Consider the following 26,551-nt stretch of genomic DNA (forward strand, 5'->3'; position numbering starts at 1 on the left):
AGCCTATTTGCTTTGATATTTTATATTAAATATACGATACGATAAATCTGAAACGGCAAAAATAGTTATTAGGCCTAACTACTTGTTGTATGTATGATGAGATGGTTCGTTGGTTCACAAATATAGTCATATATAGAGCTCCTTTTCCTTTGAAGAAATATTATATTATTTTTATATGTTTATAAAACTAAAATAATAAATTCAGATGCGCGAAATAAAGTTTTGGTGGTGACCGAGTGGTAATCAATGTTTAGATGATTTTGTGGGGGCGCTACATCACATGTGTTTCAAAGAATCGCAAAACAACAAAAATGGCGGATATCGAGCAGGTAAAATATTAATTAATTTTAAGTTTTTAGTAGTAATTTATTGATAAATTGTATAAATACATAGATAGTGGTGTTCTTTACTGTGCATTATCTGAAATGAATAAAATTGTAATGATATTGTAAAGTATTTAGTGAAATATTCTTACTTTAATATTCGTTGTTTTGAAGCAGTGAGTGACTGTGTTGAATAAGAAAGTTAGCCGTTCGTAGCCGTACTGATATTTTCATGCATTAAACGATTGGAGTAGAAACGGTGGGCCTAGCCTACTTCTATATTAAGTTTTCCCAGTGTTTAAAATGTGTGGGCAGGGCTACTATACTAATTTATTCTAGATAAGTTAAGCATGCGTTCTATAGAAGAACGATACGTCTAATATGAATACATTACTAGCTGTGTCATGTAATTGCTAACTACTACTAGGGGGCCTAGGCCTATTACTAATTATAATAATAATATTATTATTATATTAATAAATAATAAAAAATATAATAAATATATTTCTTCTTCTAGACTAGCTAGCTAGGCCTAGGCTAGAGTGTATATATAGTTTAGTATAGACCTGAGATTAAGGTCTACACAGTAGTGTGTGCTATTATGTACCTGTACTGCATATAAATTCATTAAAACAATTCTATAATCTATTTAATTGAATAGGGCCTAGCCTAGAGGTCTTCTATGCTTAATCAATGTATTTATATTATAATGTATGATGTACAGGACTGCGTTTGTACAGCATATGAATTATAGATATAATTTTAAAACTTGATTCTTGTTCTCAAATATATTTTAGAATCATGGATTGCATATTTTGTACTGATTTACATTTTAAATAAAATATTTCATTGGGGTCATTTTCATAATGAATTCATGCCAAATACTCCATTTTTGGCTGGGAGACTTGTTTGTGTATATATTAGATTTGCCTCCCAGCCAACATTGTACTCCAGTTTTCCACATTTTCTCGCAGTTTTCCGCATTTTCTCCAGGATTACAAAGATAACTGAATTTCAATGTAGGTCTATATGTGTTGTTTTTTTCATTAAAAATATAAAAAAAAACTCACACATTAAAATTTTTTTTAATGGAAAGGAGATTCTCTTTACATATCCACCACGTGACTTGATACCGCTTGTCAGCACTCCTTGACTCTCCTCTGGTCTACATAATAGTAAAGGCCGCTGTTGACCTTAAAAAAACCACTTTTTTTTTTTTGTATGTTGGCATGTGAATTGATGCATGGTCAGTAAGATCATTGACGAGAACAAAAATTGTTGTCACCTGTTAGTGAATTGTACATTGTACGACAATGTCATTTAGGTTGCATTCATCTGAATGATGGATGAAACTAAAGCCATCCACCTTTGATTGTTCCTATCATTGATCAAAGGCTTCTCTTGACCAGAAGAAAGGCATCGGCCAATATGTCTGCGGTAATGCCAAGAGTCAGCAGTGATGATTTCACATGCCTAATGGGACCCCAGCTCCATATACAGCACCCGATATTCCCAGATGGTCTTCCACCAAGCTCTAACCGGGCCCAAGCCATTTAGCTGTATTATATCATTAATTCCAGCTTAATTTAACCTGTACCTCTAACAAGGACATCTATTGATAACCTCTCGATAACCTCTCTTTACCTTTACCAGTTTTCTATGCAATCAGAACCTTCTTAAATTTGTTTACATTTTATTTTTGTAGGAACTAGGCCAATTGGAGGCCTTATGCAAACAGCTGTATGAGACGTCTGATGGAATTCAACGAGCAGAGGCTGAGAAAGCCTTAGTCAATTTTGTAAACTCAGCTGATTGCCTTACGAAATGTCAGCTGTTATTGGAAAGAGGCAGTGTATGTTTACAATTCATATTCTGTTTACATGTAACTTACAACTCAAAATAACAGGATGTTCAGTAATGAATCATCAAATTCATCACACATTCAATGTTAAACCGCGATGAAGTAAACACATTCATTTTAAACTAGAAAGCCACTCCGAGAGTGCATACCTCCGCCTACTGTAAAATTCTCCTACATAAGATTTTCTCCGGTAAAAAAAAAAATATATATATTTGTGTGTGTGATTTAGGCTAATTTCACTACAAGCATGTGTATGCGAGTTTGATGTAATGGTTATGTAACAAGCCTTTCAATTAACAATAGCTTCAGTTGACTAACAATAGAACAGCAACGCGAAAATCAAACGAGTGAATTTGAAAAGAAATAGGTTTTTTAAAATACTCGCATCAAAAAACTTGCACATTGAATCAAATTATGTTTTAAAATTACAAATTATAACTCTTGCCACTTTTACAAAAGTGAAGTTTTTTGGACAAGTAGTTCTCGAGAAAATGCAATTTCAGTTTACTTGTTACTTTAAGACTGCTCGCTGGCTTTTGAAAAATTCTGTCCTATCTTTTAACACTAGCAGGTCTGAAAAGTATACTAAAAAGTGGTCCAGAATTGAGACAAGGGTCCCAAATGGTCCCAAAATTTAATGGAATGGTCCTTGACCACATATTTATCTGAATATTCTTTTTGGCAAAGATCTTACTTTTTGAGTAATCATGCTAACAAACAAACACACGCTACCGATTACATATACCTCCTTGGCGGAGGTAAACTAAGTACAGTCGACTCTCCCAATACCGGTCATTCTTGGGCTGGCCTAATATTTTTAGATGTCTGAAATTAGTGGAGCATTAATTATTTAAATTTTTGGTAAATGAAGTTGTGGTGGAGTTGGTTAGGGTGACCAACCTTTATTGTTTTATCAAATTTTTATCTTTATACAAAGCATTTCACCAGATTATTTTATTACAACGCCTACCCATCAGTAATGATTCTCTTTCTTAGTACTCCGTGGGGGATTTTTAAAATCCCTATTATATAATATTATTAGTCATCAATAAATATAAAGAAGATACAGACTGATAAATAACACAGTAATCTACAACAAGCTATAATATTGCTATTGGTGTTAGAATACTAAAGTTAACTTATATAAATGTTTAATCATCAAAATTAATTTCGGAAGCTTGGTTCCCAGTAGGACGCAACGCAAAGGCATAAGACACAGGAAAGCGATTTGGCCAATGAAATGTGACAGTTCGAATAATTCATCGCTTGTGATTGGTCGAATCCCTTACGTTGTGTCATGTCATTGTGTTGCCTCTATTGTGGGAGCGCATCAGTAATTCAAGTTCATTTTAGCCACCAACCTACAGCTCCTACAATACCTGAATCCACCCTTGCTATCAATATTACATTCCACAATTTCTTTACCACCTACACTATATTGACTTTTCAGTCTGCATATGCCCAACTACTAGCTGCCTCATCACTCACAAAATTGGTATCAAGAAATGCACAGGCACTACCACTAGAGCAACGCATTGATATCAGTAAGTAAACTAGTTGTTAGTGAACAATTTAAGGGTTCTAACTGCATATAAAGGCCAACTCAGACAGTGTCTTACAACATGGCCAAACGAGTCGTCTCGTCTGGAGAAAATTGTCTCCAGATGACCAAAACGTCTCGTCACGCTGCAAGTCAGAGAGCACCGATTTTGACTCGTCGATCCTCGTCGTACAACGTTCCCAACTCAGACAGCACCGACGAGTGAATACGACTCGTCGTACAACGCTGTCTGAGTTGGCCTTATTGACCGCCTTGTTGACCGCCAAGCCACTATTGCACACACTGATGATATAAGTATGTATGAAAAGCCGTAACTAATACTAATACTTTTATTTCAGAAAACTATGTTCTAAATTACTTGGCTAGCCGACCAAAATTACCCTCATTTGTACGTCAGGCTCTTGTACAGGTAAAGACCTTATATACACCGATTTTTTAATTCTTTATAAAGCTCTGTTTATGTTATCAAACTTTATGTGACAACAAAATGTGATGTGCCCATATATTAGCATGATGATGTAATATCGCTACCATATTTGAACATATCACTAACCATATTTGGGCACATCACACTTTTTTGTCAACTAGTTTGATAGTGTAGACAGAGCTTTACATTATTTTATTAACGTTCACATGAGCAATATTGATTTATATTAATATTATTGTCATTGTCATTTTTACACCAATTCTGTTCCTAATGATATAATTGATATTCATTGATTTCCACTCAGCTTTTTGCAAGGACTACTAAGTTGGGTTGGTTTGACAATCAAAAGACTGTCTGGGTTTTCCGTGATGTTATGGTAGATGCAGGCAAGTTTCTACAGGTAAGATAGAGATATTTTTTTCACAAAGCATAATTACTAAACATTTTAAATTAACCAATCACTGACCAATTACCAATATGTTATTTGGTAATTGACCAATCACCTTTACACAACATTGCTCTTGTTGCTTCAAAGCACTGTTGATGTGTTTTAACTGAAATTCTGAGATTTTTATTCAGAATTCAATACACATGATGTTATCGCAAGCGTGTTGAATTAATTTGTTGTGTGTTTTTGTATAGAGTTCAGTGGAACACTTTGTTATTGGAGTTCAGCTTCTTACACAGTTAGTTAGTGAAATGAATCAGGTAAGTCCAGTCGATTTTGAAATCCATAAAGAACCCTAAGAACCAACTTTTAATAACCATTTGGATCAATCCGAGGGTGAGCTTATATTCAGGCATGCATAACACTGAAGTTTAGGCTTCACTTATGCGGACTTTCTATTATAATTTAAGCTTGCTGTATACAGAGTGTACAGTTTTAGTCTTCTACTTTATAGCCATATCAATCTCAGGGTGAGCTTAAGCTCTGTCTACACTACCAAACTATTTTGACAAAAAAAAGTGTGATGTGCCTAAATATGGGAGTGATATGCTAAATATGGGAGTGATATGCTAAATTTGGTATTGGTATGCCAAATATGGTAGTGATATGACATCATCGTATCCATATATGGGTACATCACATTTTTTTGTCACATAAAGTTTGATAGTTTAGACAAGACTTTATATTCCAAGTTATTTTATCCTTCAATTATTCTTGCACTTAAGTTGTTTTCTTACACCACAATATGCTCCACAGTGTGCTTATATCATATCATGATGCACCTATTCTGTATATATAGTTTGTTTCTGTTTGTTTATAGCCGGATACAATTAGGCCTTTAACAAAACACAGGAAGATTGCTTCATCGTTTAGGGATACAGTTCTCTTTGAAATTTTCCAGTTGTCATCTAGTCTATTAAAACAAGTAAGTAAACCAACTATCTATCATTTTCTATTTCATTTTAGACTTTGTTTGCACAGCAAAAAATTAACTGATATTTAACCAATAATCGTCCTCTGGAAACGGGGATTAACCATCTCTGCTCGAGAAGCATATACATTGTTAAATAATATATAGTGTTTTTAAATATTGTAATTAATTATTTTTATATGAAACGTTTTTATATATTTTTGTACTATATTGTGAAAAGCACTCAAAATATTTTCCTATGTGGACGAAATAAAGTTATCATATCATATCAAGTCTAGAATTCATTCATCAGTTGAAAATTATTTCCATTTATTGTTGTTTGTATATGAAATACACATATAAATAAAAACAATTACAATTCAAAGTGTCACATCACTCTTGTACGGTATACTGAGAAGCATTCAATGCCTGAATGGCAGCTGGATAAAACCTGTATTTGTCTACCGCTACGTAATACCTCAAATACATCATGCATGGGATGAGTAGAATCTTGCAATATAGAATGTTTTTTCTTAATCGATTTTCAAAAATGGATTTAATAGAACTCTGCTCAATTCCAATGAAACTGTGATGCATAATTAACAACACGTTTTTGATATCCTTTGTTTTGTGATCATGCCATTTTAGATCGCTGTTAATCCTCACTAAATTTCAGTTACCTTTAATTTATCAACTCCATGTTTTTGTTATTTTTTAGGCTTTGAAAGAGCGTTTCAACTTCAGTGATGAGAATAAGGTCAGTGCTATTTAAAATCCTTTTTAAAAAACCTCTTGGAAACGGTCATTCTGGCCAAACCATCCAGCCATCTTGTCATAAAATTGTATACTATATGTAGTGTACTGAACTACTACTACTAAATTTGTAAAAACTCATTTACAAAATGTGTTTTATTTATTTACAGCATGCAGTAATGGATCAATTACTCAGACTGGCGCATAATTGTCTTACGTTTGATTTTATTGGAACATCAACGGACGAATCATCTGATGATATGTCTACAGTGCAGATTCCAACGGGATGGAGGTCAGGTAAGGTCATTGATGTGTAGGTCTATTTATAATTGTTAATCAGGTTAACAGAAGTTTTTTTTTTGTCTTTAGTGAAGTTAACAGAAGTTGATCTGCTATGACAAGCTAAGTAGTTACTACTGGAACAACGTTAATTTATTTTCATTGGGATTCCCCATGTCGTTAATCATTTTCGTGGGGATTCCCATGTCAATAATCATTTTCATGGGAATTCCTCTTTGTCCATAATCATTTTCATGGGAATTCCCCTGTGTCAATCATTTTCATGGGGATTCCCCCATGTCATTAATCATTTTCATGGGGATTCCACTTCATTCCGACATCATTAATTTGTTTATCATTTTATTTCCAGCTTTTTTGGATGTTAGTACTGTTCTATTATTCTTTGACCTGTACAAAGCACTGCCTTCAACTCTATCACCAATGGTGAGTAAAGAAGCACATTGATTTATTGTGCTCAATATATAGTATGAATATGATTTAATGATCCTCTATTTTTGATACCCCCTTTTATAGAAAATAGAAATACCACGGTCTGTTAAAGGAGTTGTAGCTTGGTGCTTACGATGCTCGGCTACCAATCCCTGAGTTCTTGGTTCAAGTCCTGTCAGATATCCGACAACTTCACATTCAAAGACTTATTAATGTAGAGCATCTTGTGTGTGTTGACCTGTGCATATACTGTAGATGGTCGCCTATATATTGGGACAGAGAAAATATTTGTTATTGATTGTCCTTTCATTGGCAATGTGCCTAAATGCAAGGATCTTAATCATCTGTTAAAATTGTTATACCTCTCTCTGTATAAATTTAGGCAAATTGCCCAGGAAAACCATAAGTGAATATAATTATCCACTATCCTTCCTAAAGGTGGCAAATCCCCTTCACAAGATAAACATATACACAAGATGCTCTACATAAAGTCTTTGGGAGTTATAAATTGTCATTACAGGACTTGAACCCAGGACCCTTGGATTGGTAGCCAAGCATCATAACCACCAAGCCACAACTCCACTTATAACTTACACTCATTTCAGTAAACCGCATACCAAACTGAGCACTGGCTTGAATATTTTAAAGGTTTTCAAATCAGTACTTATTGACACTATTGTTGACATTCTTGTGTTCTAAACTTTGTAATATTGTTTATTTCAGGCAATATCTTGTCTTGTTCAAATAGCATCAGTTCGTCGTTCATTATTTAACAATGCTGAAAGAGCAAATTTCTTAAAACACCTCGTCTCTGGAGTTAAGTTCATCTTGGAAAATCCTTCAGTAAGTTATTATTTTTTTTTAAATGCTTGGTCAATGAATTCTACTACAAATAATAATTTGTAATAATGCAATATTGCGTGTAATGTATGTGGCGAGGCATTTGAAGACAAAAATTAAGGCCACAGGCGTTTATTTGAGGGGGTGGGGGAGCATTTATTCCAAACGATGTTCTATGTGGAGCGTTTATTTGAAGGAAGGGGTGGAGGGGAATTTATTTGAATAAATACGGTAAATATTAAATACAACAGTAATTACTACAATTAATGTTTTTTCTAATCTTTTTTCATCATTCTTAATTAATTGATTTGTTCATTTTATAATATCTATCTTTATTTCAGGGTCTTACTGAAGCAACAAATTATCATGAGTTTTGTAGATTATTAGCACGGTTAAAATCAAATTATCAACTTGGTGAACTTGTTAAAGTTGATATTTATCCTGACTTTATTCGACTTGTTGCCAAGTTCACTATAGAAAGTTTACAGGTAAATATAATATAAATATAAATAAATATATATATAAATATATATAAATATATATATAAATATAAATAAATATATATATAAATATATATATAAATATATATAAATATATATCCTGTCCACCCAGGCAGCACTTGCCAGCTTTATACTACTGTATGACGTTATCCAAATTCCTTCACTTGCACTGACGAAGGGCTAGTATTGCCCGAAAGCTCTGCTAACTTTTCTGGCTGTTTACTTTATCGTTTTGATTTAGCTTTTCGCTTTTTATTTTTGTATCTCCATTGAGATCCAGCCACTGATACCCACAGCATTGTCATTTTTTTCAGTAATTTGCCTTTGGATTTATAAATAAATATATATAAATATAAATATAATTCGTTTATTATCTTCTTCTATTCTATACACTACAGGACATAATCCCAAAGCTCTCCATTTACTCCTCTTTTTTGCTATTCTTTTTCTTAATCCATTTCTCCATCTCATTTTGAGTTTGTCTTTTTTCCCTTTTCGCTTTCATTGGTTGCCAAAGAGTCCTGTTTGTTCAACTATTATCGCACCTCGTTTTGTGTAATTTTATTTTTGTTTATAAGAAGGGCCTGATCATTCTATTTAGTACCGGTTGACCTGTTGAATGTCACTAATGTGATTTAGGCTCCGTTTCTTCTCAGTTATTAACCATGTGAATAAATTAACCCTAATATCTTGGCAGCAGAAACACAACAAATTTTCATTAACCGGTTATTAAATGGCAGCCTGAAAATAAGGGTTAAAAAACACCCAATCGATTCGGTGTCAGAACACGATTTAACTGGGTTTTACTGTGCAACTTTTAGCTGCAACACAAAATAATGATTATTTGATTGACAGCTGCTGACCTTGAGTAAAGCAGTAACGTTTGAATTGACCACCAGTGCCCATTGCATTTTAGGTACTGCTAACGATTTTCTTAGGACGCAACTCATGGATGTAAGTGAATTGACCAATCAAAAATGATAGTTTGAATAATCCATTGCTTGTGATTGGTTGATTTCATCCTTGTATTGCATCCCAGTAAGAACCAAGCTTAAACTTACTGAATTAAATCATTTAGACAGGTACAAATATTGTTTATTTTATATTTAATTACAATTGATGACTACATATCAGAACACCTATTATGTTTGCAGATGTGGCAATTTGCACCTAACAGTATTCACTACTTACTCACACTGTGGCAAAGAATGGTTGCATCTGTACCCTACGTTAAAGCAGCCGAACCTCATTCACTCGAACGATACACACCTGAAATAACAAAAGCATACATCTCATCTCGACTGGAGTCGGTTACAATTGTGTTGCGAGATGGTGTAGAAGATCCCTTAGAAGATAGTGGAATGGTCCAACAACAGCTTGATCAAGTTAGTGTATTAAATGACCTACATGACATGCAGTTTTCTAAAAATAAGAAAAATATCAAATCAGTTTATGTGTCTTTTCACATGACTGTAATGAATTTGTCTGAGGACAAACAAAAAATAAATAAAATAGAAACGTACCTTAATTATACTAAAATTGTATAGAGTAGAGTAGTACGTTCCTTTGATTTTACATGTGCCTAAAAGGACCAAACATTTTTAGTAATTTATTCAATAGTGTTATTGCTAGATGTGAAGCTAGGCCTAGCTAATGACCGCTGCATGCTGGAAGTAAAGTAGGCAACACCGCAGTCTTTTTAGCTATGATCTATATATTTAGGGGTCAATTTAAGGTCAACCTGGATTTTACGAATCCCATGTTTTATGTATTGTGTCTTTCGGTCCCATACCATACGTAAAATGAAGGTTCTACTCTATTAAATTATTTTTTTATATTAAAAGAGCTTTGTGTTTAATTACAATATCAAATTCTACTCATTTCTACAGAGAGAAACATTTCTCTTACAATTTTGTGAAATTTCTTTCCACAGCTATCAACAATAGGTCGCTGTGAGTATGAGAAGACGTGTTCTTTATTGATGCAACTTTTTGACACATCTGCTCAGCGATACCAAAAGTTAATACAAACAAACACGTCTGGACCAGAATTGACAATCGAAGAAGGTAAGATGTTTCTTGTTGTTGAAATTCTTGTCCATTTATTAACAAGTTACGTTATACTACAATTAATAAGTGGAGGTCTAAGTGCCAAAAAGAGGCTTCGTTAAGGTGTTCCATTGGCACCTCTCTACAAACGAAGTTTTTTTTTGTTAGCCTAAACCTGTAGGAAAAATAATTCAGAGGTGTACCGTTGCAAATTTAATGCGGCCATCCTCAAATCCAAGATGGCGTCCAAAATGGCTTCCATTTCTCATCAAAAGCCTATTTGTGTTCATAATAAATACCGTATGTATTTTATTAAAAATTATATAGATGGAAAGCTATTAAGATTATCTTTCGTAGATGGTATATTTACTTAGCCAGTTAATATGTAATAATTATTGGTTTATTCTTCAGGTCGACTTACATGGCTTGTTTATATCATTGGTGCAGTCATAGGAGGACGGGTATCGTATACAAGTGCAGATGAACATGATGCCTTAGATGGGGAGCTTGTTTGTAGGTAAGACAATACTGTATCTTTATGAATGATACAAATTAATGTTATAATGATAATAACAATATTACTTATTCTTATATAATGCTTATTGCACAATGCTTCAAAACGCCTTATAGTTATTACCCTGGCCGTTTTTTGGATCAAACTCATATGGAAACATACTCCAGCCTATAATGCTGTCTTGTGGCTAAAAAAATATAAAAATTGGCAGTCCGGCTCGATCATCGTTATTTATTTTCAACTTCAAAGATTTTAAAATTTAACGAAACTCGGCATAACTCACCGACGATTGGAAAATAGGCTTTAAAATACAGTGGAACCAAGTTATTTCAATTTATGAAAATAGTCTATCCCTTTCACTCATTTTTATTTTATTTACGGCCGACTACTGTCGTGAACGACAATGTCAATTAGTCTTATATTCATCTGAATGAATGAAACTAAGCCAGGACTGTTTAAAGCATTGACCGTGGCCTTCTCTAGTCCAGTGCCCACCTTGATCAGAGGAGATACCATAAGACAACACGTCTGAGGCAGATACTAGATACAGGGGCTGCCATAGTGGGACCCCAGCTCCATATACAGCACTTGATATTCCCAAATGGTCTCCCATCCAAGCTATAACCGGGCTCAACGTTGCTTAACTTAGATGATCTGAAAAGAACTGGTGTTAGGAAAAAGTGTGGGAAAGCTGTATGATAAATTTCACGCAAACATTCATTATTTGTGTATCATGTGTCGCTTTTCCCCTTATTTTCAATAAGTGTTATATTCTGTTTCAGAGTATTGCAATTAATGGACCTTACAGATGGCAGGCTTGCTCAGGGAGGAAGTGAGAAACTTGATATTGCAATGCTCAGCTTCTTTGAACAATTTAGGAAAATATATGTTGGGGATCAAGTACAAAAGACTTCAAAGGTTTACAAGAAGTTATCACAAGTGCTGAATATCAACGATGAAGCTATGGTGTTAAGTGTATTCGTAGGCAAAGTGTAAGTATCTACACTCGATCATTGATGTATTTTCACTTGTCTTGTTTGTAGGTATCGATTCCCATTTTCATAATACAGTACACACATACTAATAAAAATATCATTCACTTACATACACTAAACAAAAAATTTAATACCGTATACCCCCAGAGTGGGCACTTATTCGAGGCAGGCGTATATTCAGGGGGGAGGCGTTTATATTTTAGGTGTAATATGGTAATGTAAATCAAATAAATACCACTACATATTAAAAAATACAACACAAGTGATAAAATGCAGTTAAAATTTTCTTGGCAAATTGTAGTCAATTGTCATGTCAAATTATGAATTCTAATCCAAATAGAAAATAATGTTTTAATACAATATTGTGTATAATATGCATGTGGTAGGGCGTTTATTCAAGGAAATAAATGAATGGCCCGAGATGTTAATTTGAATAAATATGGTAATCATTTGATACTGCAAAACTACTATATACCCAACAACAAGACAAAAAACTTCTATCTTATCCACCTTTTTTGCTCTCATTTTCAGAATAACCAACCTAAAGTTCTGGGGTCGAAGCGAACCAATAATCACAAAGACATTGCAGTTATTAAGTGATTTGTCAGTTGGCTACAGTAGTGTTCGCAAGCTGATCAAGCTGGATGCAGTACAGTTTATGCTGCAAAATCACACAGTAAGGTCTTGAATTATTAAAAACTTCGTTTGGTGAAATGCTTACTAAACTTTTGGCCGAGAGGTTAAGGCAGGGGCACCGTTTACCATACCTAAAGCAGGCCTCGAATTTGGGGATTTTAGGGGCAAGGCCATTTGGCCTCCGGTTTTCATTGATTTTAGGGGCACCAAGGCCAAATGGGAGGGCACCAAGGCCAAAATTAAAAAATATTTTAATAACTAGGCCAAAATTTAAAAATAGCTTGTTTCCGGTTGAGGGTGGAATCTTTTTCAAAAAAAAAAAATTCTACCCGCAAAATGTTTTGGGATTTCCCACTATTCATCAGATCGCGGAGTAGTAGTAGGACTGTCTACAATACATCTTTTTGTATTTCATATAAATATTTACGTGTATTTACGATCCATATAAATAATAAATAGGTACGATGTTCAGCGTTTATAGTTTACCGTCCTGTGTTGAATGTTTCGTTTAGTTTCAAATAATGCGATAAAAAGGCATGTGAAGCCAACCAAGTAAGGCCCGGAACAGGTATAAAAACCCTTACAACAGCAAGCTACTCAGCCTTATTAGCTAGCAGCCGACGGAGAAAACATGATACAAAAACAATTTGTTTGTAGGCCTTACCTACAACTATTCATACACAGAGTGTTAACCACGGTAAAAATCAAGCCAATTACATTATGTAGTAGAATATAAATTATAGTTATTTTCCGAGTTTCGATTTCTGAAGCTTTTTTGTTAGTATAACCCATATTTATAAGAATTCAAAACACGGACGGACACCGACCCCTTTCTCTCTCTCTAGCCCCTTTCTCACAGATGTGCCTGCAATATACCGGTACAGTGCTGGCGTCGTGCCGGTATCGTTACCGGCATATACCCATTCTCATCGGACTATCGTGCCGGAAATATAACCGGTATATACCGGCTTTCTGTGAGAAAGGAGTCGGGCATATTCGGCCAATAAAAAGTCTCTGACAAAATAATTATTGAGGGCGTCCTTTATTGTTATTATTTTTGTCTAGCGATGATATGGCGGCGAATGTTAAGTTACAGATTATTATCTTCCTTTATAGCATATTTATGCAATACATGCTATGTACAGTATATTGTGCATATATTATACAGGTATAGCAATTAATTTGCCGTCATCGGCAATCTGTAAAACACCTTAGAAGGCTGTAGGCCTACAATTTACAAGGCGACGAAAGGTCAGGCACCAACAAACAAAGTCTAAAGAGCTATGATGGCTGGCCTAGCCTAGCGGCCTATATAGATTATGCTACAAATTTCTTCTTGTCCCCTTATTTTAAGCAGCTCTCTTATCTCATTATCCCTCCAGTTCGACATTATTATTGTTAATTGAATTGAATAGGTGCCAAAGTGATACACTTGACTGCGCAAGGTGTCAAAGCCTCGACGGGGAACCCCGGAATATAACGGCAATACGTTCTCACAGAATGCCCGTCTGGCATTGCGGGGAATATCCCTAGAATATTACTAGGTCTAAAGCAGGTCATGTCGATGCCGGCATGGTGCCGGCATGATGCCAAGACGACCCGTTCTCACAGAAAACCATACCGGCATGGTAATGGTATATTCCCGCAATATTCCTGGCACACAACTCTGTGAGAAAGGGGCTTCTGTTTAGCCTTCGGCGCGTGTATTCTGGACTATACCATTTCCTTGAATTCGGTAAAAACGCGTTTGGTAATTTAGTGTACGACGTTGTTAAACAAGATTTTTCGATGATCTGTCTGCTGGATTATTGAGGTGGGTGCGATAAAATATAAATATGATATAGGCTACTTCCAACGATCTTCGGGTTGAGGTGCAGGTTTAACTTTGGTGCTAAAGGTAAACACCCCTAATTTTACACGTATAATGGACTACACCATGCAGGAACGCACATGGTATTTTCTTTTCAGAGGGTGCGTGTACGTCAAAAGGAATTGTTTTTCCAACGATCCGCCGATCCTCCGCGCGTACTCTCACACGACGTTGTGTGTGAAATTTCTTATCAGAGGGTGCGTGTGCGTCAAATAGAATTGTTTTCCCAATGCATTGAATTGCGTGTGTTCGACCGGATCGGCGGCGGGAGGATAGGCTAGGCTAGCTAGAAGTCGAGTGCGTGTAATATTTTTTTCATCGAAGGCGGCTAGCTCGATTTGTGTGACTTTAATACTTTCAGTAACCTCCGATCGAGGAACGTTTTTAGCTTGATTATTAAAAGTTTACACCAATGTATTTTAATGTACTATCTATACCATGATTTACCACGCGCGGCGGCGGGATGATATTGTTTTGGTTACCCTATTGCAATGTTCGATGTTTTGTTTACTGTTTGTGTATTAATAAATGCGGTTAGGGAAATCCCCTTGCAACGAAGACAGGCGATAGTTTTGCGTCTCGTCCGAGTCGTGTAAACAAATCTTCTTGACATTATTTTCTATCTAATTCAGTGGTTTTTATTGTGGTAAAACTCGGGAAGGGCACTCGCGGCCAACGCAAAAAAAAGGGCAGGCCAGTAGTGGCCGTGGGTGCTATTCATTTTCGAGGGCATTGAGGCCAACTGGGAGGGCACCGACGGCACTGGCCGCGGTGGCCGCGGTAAAATTCGAGGCCTGCTAAAGAGCCAACATTATCAGCAAAGGTTCTAGGCTGAATCGTTCTTAGTTCTGTTGGTGTAACAAGTCTTCTCGGACTATAAACCGTAGGTCCAGTGTACACAGTTATAACCTGTGTGCACTGTAAAAGAACTCAGTTAATTATTCGATACGAGTAGAGGGGTTACCCCGGTCAACCACCTATCTAATAGGACAGTTATTAATTTACTATTGATAATCTTTGGCTAAATTAATAAAAATCTTTATGGTAAGCATATTTTGTTTATGTTTGTCTTGTGAACAAGATTGCTACCGTTTAAGGCTGCTACATACTAAATGTGTAAATGAGCCTTTAAGAAAGATTCTAAATGTATTTACCTAAATTACAAGAGCAGAAAAAAAGAAATGTTCAACATGCCCAGACATGTAGTATTATGTAAAACGTTAATCTTTCAGAGTGACCAATTCCCTTTTCTTGGTGTAAATGGAACACTGTCGTTAAATGACATGAGATGTCGTACCACTTTTTATACTGCCCTCGGTAGACTGCTCATGGTAGATCTCGGCGAGGATGAACAGAGGTTTGAGAACTTTATGATGCCGCTGACACAGGCATTGGATTTTGTTGGAACTCAGTTATCAAATGCAGAGAAGGGTGTTGTTGGATTTAATGAAACACAAGCTAAGGTATCCTCTAACACTTCTTAAGCTTTGTTATGATTTTATTATTATTTAACCTGGCAGCACTTCCCTTCACATGCTGAGATTAAAGTTTTACACTATAATAAAGTTGCTATTCTTCAACCATTTGGCATATTCTAATATCATTTGTGAATGTGGGTCAATACTGCTACAACAAATTGTAATCACTAATAATCAGCCTAGCCAAATCATGGTTAAGTTTTTATTATTTACAAGAACCTTACAATTCACAGCATCTGATTGGCTAATCCCACGTCTATAGTTATTGCCATGCCCTCGAACTATAGACCTGCTAAGCGGCGAATGTATGTAATGTTTCTAACCCATTGTTTACTTTTTCTCTCAACAGAGAACACTAATAGGTGTTGCACGTGATTTACGAGGAATTGCGTTTGCGTTCAACACAATTACGAGTTATATGATGCTGTTTGATTGGATGTATCCTTTTGAAAATTATTTTCAGCAATATTGCTAAATCAAACTGATTTTTGAGTAGAGAAACATAGTTTTTGTATTGTATTTTTTTCTTCACAATTTTAGAAATCTGCAGCAATAAGGTTCTTTTGTATAGCTTTTTCCTATGCTATACTGGCAAAATTATTCCCTGATATTGCATAAGTGATAAGGTGGCCATCTAACCATCTGATTTCTTCCTGCTTGTATCCTTAGGCAATATACTTTACTTTAATACGATTGCCTCTCTTCACTCAGCGGTACAAATGGGTACCTGCTAAACTTTGCGCTGATTACAGTACTAGCTGCCTTATGGGAGTATGTTTCCATACATGTTTGATCCAAAAATGACCGGTATAATAACATGTACATCGCTTAAAAGTTTCACAACATTAGGATCTTTTAAATCCAGAATATCATTATTATTTTTCACCAGACAATCTCTATCAATTTACTCAATATTTTATCAAATTAATAGTCTGATTTAGTTTCTTAACGTAATTAATCAGATATCCAACATATACCCCAATCCTGTTGAGAGCTGTACAGCTGTGGTGCCACGATCCAGCAGTAACAACTCCTATCTTGAAATTAATGGCAGAGCTTGTGCAAAATCGCTCACAGCGTTTACAATTCAATGTATCTTCACCAAATGGTATTTTACTGTTTAGGGAGACTAGCAAGATGGTCTGTAGTTATGGTCAGTACTGTATCATTAAAATAGTAATCATAAATATTAACTCTCTGATTTCTTCCCTTTCTGCCTACTCTTCAAATTAATTGTTATTTTATTTAAAATTAATTAAAGATGAAAACATGAAAATGAAGATTAATAAAATCAGACTTTAAATAGGCCATTTTGCAGTTTTAATAAAGTTATTCACTTCTGTAAAAAAACAAACCAAAATAATTATTATTATAGAAAGAAAAACAAAATGGAATCAATTTTTTATTCGATCCAGTTTTTGGTAAAGTGAATAACCATTACATGACATTAAAATGGCATATTTTAAAAAAAATTGAATAAAAAGGGGGACAATGTCTTTAATGGTTGACAATATTTAAATTTTTTAACATACAACTAATTATTCACCGATTCCAACATTTTTAGACATAAAACTGTGAAATTTCATTCAGTTTTATCCGGTTTAAAAGTCTATGACGTCACGCCTGATACTTGTCTGCAGCGGGTGATGAATTCAGCCGAGTATAAGAGGAATACGAGTCCTGGGCCGTTGAAATGAATTAAATGAACCAATGTTACATGCATACATAAACAATTTACATAAACGATTTATATTGTGCCTCATCAAAAAATAGATATGGAACTGAATGGGATGAGTTTATTGTATTTAAATATTAATTTAATTTTCAAGGGAAAAATAAATTAAAACATTTTTTTTTGTTTTTTGTATAGGATCTTCAGTTTTGCAGCTTGGTGACATTCCTAAAGATCAAATTTACAGAATGAAATATCCTTTATCTTAATCTCTGTCTACATTATCAAACTTTATGTGATGTGCCCATATATGGACATGATAACGTCATATTACTACCATATTTGGGAATATCACTACCATGTTTAGGCACATCACGCTTTTTTTGTCAAACTAGTTTGATAGTGTAAATAAAGCTTTTATTATGCTTTGAAAACCACATTTGGAAGACCAGACTTTCCAAAAAACCAGACATATTATATTAGGCAGGCGTCCAAGCGTGTCTGGTATTGGGAGAGTTTACTGTAATATATTTGGACATTTAATTTTCTTCGCAAATTTCAAATAACCAGCTTGCATACAATGCGAATGGGACCTATGCTGATTTATGTCAAAACAGTTCTACTGGCTAAAGGGTCATTCACACCTCAACCAACATCTCAAATCGAATGTCAATTTGTTGTTTTCATGCGGCTATGCGCATATCAATTGGCGCTTAGCCGCGTGGAGTGTCGTGAAAACCCAGCACCAGACTGAAACCATGCCAGAACAGGTGTGAGTTAGTTTAGAAGGTCTAGTTCACACAAGTTTGTTAATATAATAAAATCATTGTTAATAACTTTCCTTAATGTAATGCATTCACATTAAAAGGCATATCCATATGCTTCTCAATGTTAAAGGCAGCTTTGTGTGGTAGCTACGTCAACTTTGGTGTTTTTAGATTATATAACGACACAGCTCTTGATGATGCTCTTGCAGTCTTTGTTAAACTATTGATGTCATTGTTACAGAGTGATTTACTTGTAAGTACTTTTTTTTGACAAAAATGGCTTCACCCCATGGTCCCTGTACCATGTGACACTATGCTCTATATCTGGCATGTAAGACTATTTGTAAATTACAATCTGTCCTACAGTAAACTGTAGAGAACCCTGGTATTATTGTAGCAAGGCAATCTTAACAATAGGATGCTGAGCTCCAGAAATTATCAAATGTGGCTGCCACACGATCAGTTCCATGCCCCTTAAAGACACCACCACATGTACTTGGTACAGTACTGTTGGTATTTGTCGCAGCCAGACATAATATCAAATGACTGTTGGTGTTCCTATCTTGGCAAGGCGAGTTCAGTGTCCTGTTGTAGATTGCTTTGATTGTAGTTATGCTTGCGTTTACACCAGGTATTCCTGTTTGTTTATTATGTGTTTTCACATTGCTCTCTCGACATGACATTTGTATAAATTTTTTAGAAATTTGGTTTGAGTATGGATTGTAGATATTCCCCTACTGTATGTAGTATTCCCAATACAAATATGTTACTTTTACTTTATTATTTTGTAACTATGAACATGCGTATCTAAAATAAAAGTAAAATGTAATGTAAACGTTTTATTTATAATTTACAGGATTACCCAAAGCTTAGTCAGTCATACTACACGTTACTAGAATGTTTATCACAAGATCACATGGACTTTATCAGTAGCCTTGAACCACCAGTCTTCCTCTCAATCTTGGGTTCAATATCTGAGGGTCTTACTGCCCTAGGTAAGATCAGTCGCAACTACCTCGGTAAAGTATTGAATCATTTCACATTCTGATTGCCAGCCTGGAGTGATTGTTGCTTTATCCTTCAGCTTCCTGGTATCTCTTAACATGTTATGTTAAAAACTTTTTTATTTTTAACAGATAATGTTTTTGCTTGGAAATTTAATTTACTAACATTGACTTTCCACTATTGAGAGAAATAGCCATAGTTCAGATAACTAGCCTATTATTTTTTCTCTTTCGTGGGTTTAGCCCACTTTTGTTCATTATTCCATTCCATGAAAAAGATATACAAAGATTTATGTAATAATAATATGGTTAAAAGAGATATTGTATCTTTTCATTAACATAACATAATTGGTTATATTGGCACATACCCTCTTATAAAATTTGGCCAACGTATTGAAGCATTGTTTTTTTTTATTTCTATATTTCTTTCTTTTTCATCTTTCTGTTTTATAGGTAAAACAAGTAGTTTTATGTGTCAACATATCACTGTACAAACCAGATAAATAATTATTGATTAATTAACATACTTCCTTTTAAAAAATCAATTCAGCATGTGCATTTGGATATTATCAGCTAACCACAATTTATGTTATGATTTTAATGTTAAATTTATTTACAACCTTTTGATATATCATACCTAACCAATGATGTACTTAAAACTAAATAAGATTAGTATTTTGGGATTTGATTTGGTTTACAAATTTTAATTAATATAACTTGCTTGCAGACTTTTCCTAACATACAATGCGATGCTATGTCTGATAAATCTTGTAAAACAAAACAACTGGAATGTACAATATATTAGCTAAGAGTCTGCATACTTTATTATGAAGGTAGTGATGTAATAAGTGGTAAAACGAATTCAAAATGATGTTCTGAAGGCTTAATAGTATATAGCAGATCCAGTGCCGTTTAAGGCCTATTTACACAGACAAATTAAGCGGTAACGATAAGTTGTTACAGTAAGCGAGAAACTGCGTAGCTTTTCCCATTTACACAGCGCATGGAATTTGAGAGCAGTGTGGTGGAAAATAGATGCTTGTAGGTCTTGACGCTTATGCATGTTGCAGGCACTGCTGGACTTGACATATACTGACTGTCCTGTCCCAGGCCTGGTCTTATTTTTAGAGGGCTAGCATTCATCAACACTTGTTGCCTAAACATCCCAAATCTATTTTTTTGTACACTATCCATATATAACAATCAGTCGCGTCATATATTTTTGTAAGAATTTCTGAAACTAGGCTATGGTAGGCCTACTATGGCACTTTTATTATCGACATCTTGGACTCGACGGACACATGCTGAAAATTTGTTGGTAGATGATGTCATATCAATCATGTTGATTGGCCAGAATCCATGATTACTGCGCGGTATTTGGAAAAAATAGAGTCTGTTTCAATCCTGAGCGGATTTCTGCTTAACCGCCCATCCACTCCGCATTCTGTGTTAATAGAAATAGAATAGATTCTAGTTTTCTTGTAGTCTTACATTACCGCTTACTGTTACTGTGTAAATTGGCCTTTAGTTTGGTTCTGCCTGGTGCAATGTAAACAATGTGTCATGGATTTAATTGTGCTGGATGAAGGAGGTGGGCAGGCAGGCAGGCAGGCATACACACCAGTCCCCAACTCCCACCCCACCCCAAAATGTATTTTCAGAACAGTATTCAGATTCAGGTTAACAATGGGCGATAATTGAATTGATTTTCTAGATACAATGGTATGTACAGGTTGCTGTGCCACTCTAGACCACATTGTGACTTACCTATTTAAGAAACTGTCCAAGTCTAGCAAGAAGCGACCTGGCACTCAACTTGAGAACACATCGTTCCTTAGAATATTAGAATTACATCCACAAATATTTCAACAGGTAAGTATCGCTGTAATTAATTGTGTTGTAATTTTTGTAATGTTTGTAATGTAACTGCCTAGTTACATTCAAAAGGACGGAAGCATTAGGAAGTGTATTACCCGGACACTTATAGTTTACTAGGGCTGAACAAATTAGAATTTGTAAACTTAGACTGGGTATGCGCAAACCCCAGAGCACGTCTGGTCGTGTTGTTGTAGATGGATATGATATATTTTCATTTAAGTATAATTATATATTTTTGTATAATTCAACCCAAAAATAAAAGTATTTTATCGTTTAAGAGAGTCTGTGAGATGTATGCAGACAGTAGTCTGTAAGAACTGTTAAATAAACAAGTCATTTTGGCTGTGAACATAGGTCAAGTATAATATGATCAGTTTATCATTAAATAATGAAACAATCTTTCTTCTATAAATATTTTGGCGAATGGTGTGTATACAGTAGATAAAGAATTGTTTGTTTAGTGAGTATTTTTGTCGAAATCAATTTTTTTTTAAACTTAAAAATGTGATTTTATTTGTGTGATGAACTACCCATTGCTGAGTAGGCAAACAAATTTATGAAATTTGTGTTATTGTTTTCCTTTAGATGTTGTCGACTGTGCTGAATATTATAATGTTTGAAGATTGCCGTAACCAGTGGTCAATGTCAAGGCCGTTGCTAGGCCTTATAACCCTCAATGAAGAGGTTAGTGTCGTGTATATTATTGCACATACAGCTCATATTTCTGAATGCAAATTTAAATAAAGGAGTAACCTACTGTACTGGGCTGAATTACGCACAGATGTGGACAACTTTCTTCTCCCGTAAGGGTCCCTTCGTGTCGAATGCTGCCACCAAACAGCGCCCGGTGTAATCCCCTACTGGGTTCTTTAAAGATAGATGTGTACACTGGACCTACAGTTTTGAGTAGTTATCTGAAAAGACTTGTTCTAACACCAGAACAATGGTCGGGGGTGCTTTAAACCTGTGCCGATTGTATAGCTATGGTTTGTGGCGGCCAATTGTTTGCCACGAATTGCAACCTTCCCCCTGATGTCCAAGGATGGAATCCACCACTTAAATGTTTGTTTTGAGGACAGAGTATGTCCACAGATCTTAATACTATTGCAATTTTTAATTTATAGTTCTTAAGGTATTGTATAACATTTGTATTTCAAGTTAAATACGCATTTAGTATTAACACTATTACTTGTACTTGGTAAGTTTTATATTTTTGGTGGTTATAATTATGTATATTTCTTTTATAGTATTTTGATAATTTACGCAAAACAATTACAACTGCTCAGCCCCCTGAAAAGCAGGAAGCAATGCACCGTTGTTTTGAGAACCTCATGGATGGCATCGAGAGGAACCTACTCACAAAAAATAGAGACAGGTATGTATTGGAGTTTCTTATCTATTCAAACCTGGGCTCAAATCATCAATTAACAAACAGTTGTTAAGATGGTACAGTATATAAGAACTTTCCGCTACTTATTATTGTACTGATGATGAGAAATGGTTCTTGAAACATGTCTGAGCTCAATTTAAATACTGTTTGGATTCTTATTATGCCATGTTTTATTTATGCTTATCCATAATTTTTTATTATCTTGATTATTGATTATCTTTAGTATTGATTATCTTGATAAATGATTATCTTGATTAATGATCATCTTGATTATTGATTATCTTACTAATTGATTATGTTGCTAATTGATTATATTGATTATCTTTATTATTGATTATCTTGCTAATTGATTATCTTGATTATTGATTATCTTGCTAATCAATTATCTTGCTAATTGATTATCTTGATTATTGATTATCCTGATTATTGATTATCTTGCTAATCAATTATCTTGCTAATTGATTATCTTGATTATTGATTATCCTGATTATTGATTATCTTGATTATAATATTGTATGCTAATTGAGTATTTTGATTATTGATTATCTTGATTATTGATTATCATGATTATTTATTATTTTGCTACTTGATTATATTGATTATTGATCATCTTACTAATTGATTATCTTGCTAATAAATTATTTTAATTATTTATTATCTTGATTATTATTTATTGATTATTTTGCTTATTGATTAAAGAAGAAGAAGAATAATCTTTTCATATTAAATATTTTTAAACAAAATTTCCAAATAATTACATTTAAGAACAGTGTTATCTTAGGGCCCATTTAATATAGCAAAATAATATTTCTACTGATTGTGTTTTTCACTTTGATTTATTTTCAGATTCACACAGAATTTATCAATATTTAGAAGGGATGTGAATGATTCGTTAAAATCAACTTCTACGACAACCACAGTAGTAATTCAGAACTCGGACATGATGAGCTAAGACAGACTAGAGCAACTTTTTTTACCTTGTATATGTGTTATTTCCAAAGAAGAAACAAGTTACTTTATCTTATTATCCTGATTCAATGATTTGTACTTGATGATGTCAATGAAAGGTTGAAGAAGAGGTACATGAAAACGTGACGGGACGGTTACAATCAGTTATATTGATGCAAATATTTGTTGATTTGAGAAGAGGAAGCGTTGATCTAAATCTGAGGATAAAAGAAATGGATGTGTTCTGATGCCTAGAACAAACAAGTTATGTGCATATCAGGTGATTACAATGTTCATGCTGATAACAATTTGCAAAAATTGGAAAGCTCTCTAATATACACTACCATACTTTACCAAACATGTTTGCAAGTGCTGAGTTTATCACTGTGATTCCTGTCTAGGCCAGTTCCTGTAGGCATTTTGTCAAGAAGGTGTGCATTGCCTAACTTCTGCAAACTAGTTCAACTGGTCTACACTAGCACACTTTGGAAAATGTTTCTTGCAAAACTTTGTGTTTGCTTGAGTTTGAAAACTAAAGTCTGCTAGAGTAGACTAAGTCTAGTGGAAATAGTGTTGTGTATAAACATGTGTACTGGAACAAGAAGAAGTTAATTATTAAAATTACAATACACTCAGAAAATATGTAGATTATTATTAGTTAGCAATAATTTTAAATACTGAAATGTGAATGTTGAAAAGTGTTGAATGCAAATATTGATACATACTGGTAAAATAGCCTAGCATAACTTGAGTTAGCACACACAGATACATACTGGTAAAATAGCTTAGCATAACTTGAGTTAGCACACACAGATACATACTGGTAAAATAGCCTAGCATAACTTGAGTTAGCACACACAGATACATACTGGTAAAATAGCCTAGCATAACTTGAGTTAGCACACACAGATACATACTGGTAAAATAGCCTAGCATAACTTGAGTTAGCACACACAGGGTCTCAAAACAGGCACTTTGTGTGGAGATGTAAGAAAGTTACAAGCATCAAGATATTATAGTGTCTTGAATACAAGGCAAATGTAAGAACAATTATGTTGAATAGTTTACAAAACTTCAAAATTAACGAAATGCCTAATAAAATGAATTGTTACAATGAAATCAAATGACATGTAAATTTATTGCTAATCAAGTTGTTTTAATTGAGGAACAATTTTCTGGATTTCATGTATTCTCCCTAGATTATAATACGAGAAACCCTCCACATCTCCCTGGATTTTAATATGAGAAACCCTCCACAGCTTCCTAGATTTTAGTATCGGAAACCCTCCATGAATTTCACCTGCAAATCTGTGCGTTATATCAAACTCCTTGCTCATGCTTTAATATTAAAATAATATTTGAAAACTTATTACATAAAATGATGTGTTTATTCTAATTTTGATATGTTTCATTTTTTTTTAAATTGTGATTGTGTTAAATTAAGCTTTTTTATCCTGTTTTTGATCATGTAGGCTTGAAAAGCAGTATTATTTGTATATTGAAATAGCAGGTGTAAGTTGAAATAGTGGGTGTAAGTTGAATTGATGGAATTACGTTCAAATAGTGGGTGTAAGTGGAATTGATGGACATACTTATACATTGAGAAGGTTGAAAGTTTAAATAATAGGTATACTTGGAATGAAGTCTTTTGTTGTATCATATTACAATGTGTGTAAAATGCAATTTATCTCACAGAATGAAAACAAGATTTTGTTTTTATTATAAGGTGTGTATATGATGCTAGATTAGATGTTGAATGTGTGTGAAATGATACAGCCTGAAAAAATTAAGAATTCAATTTAATATCAACAATTTTCTATTTGTTAATTGCCAGAAAAAAATGATATCACAGTTACACACAGTAATCACAATAATAAACAGAAATAAAAGAAATCATGCCAACACTTGTCCAAATTATGAATATATTTATGAAGTTAAAATTGCGGATTTAATTATATCCACAGTATGTTTTTTTCACTTACAGTTTGTGCTTTATGTATCCAGTGTTTATACTACATGTTTTTGTTTTCTGAGAGTGAGAGATTAGAATTGGATATATACATTTTTCAATAAAGGATATGTAAAGATATACTCTACTGAAGAAAACTGTTTGTAGACTATTTAATTTGTGCTAAAACTATTGTAGGCCTAGTCCTTACATTAAATTGAAATAGGCCCACAGTCAGAAACATATGGGATATACCGTATACAGTATTGGTACATATGCACCATCCTATATCATTCTAGAACTTGGCCTAATAATGCCTGTATATTATTTGCCTCTCGGGTATTCACAATGTCATGCGCTTCGCACTATTTTAAATACCCTCGAGTGTGCCACATCTCCACTAACGCACTATGACTTGTGCATTATTTGTATAGTAACCAATTCTGTAAAAAAAGGTCAAAATTGTGCAATTTTTTTGAAAACTGCATTTTCCGACCCTTTTGTTTATTGATAATATTGAATCTATATGACACATACATTATTATATACAGTAGCAATTATCGCATTAATTGAATTTGAAGAAGTCCATATTTTTGTTATTTTTCAACTACACCCTCCCCCTTTGAACACAACTACCTCTTAATACAACTAACCCAAGGTAGTTGTCTAGGTGGTAATTGCCCAGATGGACATTGTCCAGCAGGTAATTGCCAAGATGGTCATTGTCCAGCAAGTAGTTGCCCAGATGGACATTGTCCAGCAGGTAATTGCCAAGGTGGTCATTGTCCAGCAGGTAGTTACCCAGATTGTCATTGTCCAGCAGGTAATTGCCAAGATGGTCATTGTCCAGCAGGTAGTTGCCCAGATGGTCATTGTCCAGCAGGTAATTGCCAAGATGGTTATTGTCCAGCAAGTAGTTGCCCAGATGGACATTGTCCAGCAGGTAATTGCCAAGATGGTCATTGTCCAGCAAGTAGTTGCCCAGATGGACATTGTCCAGCAAGTAGTTGCCAAGATGGTTATTGTCCAGCAGGTAGTTACCCAGATTGTC

General features: G+C 34.4%; 1 protein-coding gene across 1 annotated transcript; it reads left to right on the top strand.

The window, feature by feature from the left end:
* The first annotated feature begins 168 nt into the window (after positions 1-168).
* Positions 169-25,647, top strand: LOC140046847 (exportin-7-like). Its single transcript, XM_072091567.1, has 27 exons — positions 169-329; positions 2,029-2,175; positions 3,635-3,728; positions 4,084-4,154; positions 4,477-4,572; positions 4,815-4,880; positions 5,441-5,545; positions 6,249-6,287; positions 6,454-6,580; positions 6,933-7,006; positions 7,736-7,855; positions 8,194-8,340; positions 9,507-9,737; positions 10,286-10,418; positions 10,812-10,917; positions 11,697-11,906; positions 12,441-12,585; positions 15,648-15,878; positions 16,243-16,331; positions 16,856-17,046; positions 17,764-17,818; positions 18,426-18,585; positions 19,189-19,327; positions 21,051-21,208; positions 21,800-21,898; positions 22,462-22,589; positions 23,451-25,647. Exons 1-27 carry the CDS (start codon positions 255-257, stop codon positions 23,554-23,556), a joined length of 3,342 nt encoding a protein of 1,113 aa, XP_071947668.1. The 5' UTR covers positions 169-254; the 3' UTR covers positions 23,557-25,647.
* Positions 25,648-26,551: the final 904 nt, after the last annotated feature.

Source organism: Antedon mediterranea, chromosome 4, assembly GCF_964355755.1.
Source record: "Antedon mediterranea chromosome 4, ecAntMedi1.1, whole genome shotgun sequence".
NCBI lineage: Eukaryota > Metazoa > Echinodermata > Crinoidea > Comatulida > Antedonidae > Antedon > Antedon mediterranea.

What these genes read in the sequence shown, in the direction of transcription:
- LOC140046847 (XM_072091567.1), top strand. Translation starts at nt 255, where the DNA reads ATGATTTTGTGGGGGCGCTACATCACATGTGTTTCAAAGAATCGCAAA. An exon ending in TAGTTAGTGAAATGAATCAG is followed by an intron (nt 4,881 to 5,440) that starts GTAAGTCCAGTC and finishes GTTTGTTTATAG; the next exon opens with CCGGATACAATTAGGCCTTT. An exon ending in TTATAACCCTCAATGAAGAG is followed by an intron (nt 21,899 to 22,461) that starts GTTAGTGTCGTG and finishes TTTCTTTTATAG; the next exon opens with TATTTTGATAATTTACGCAA.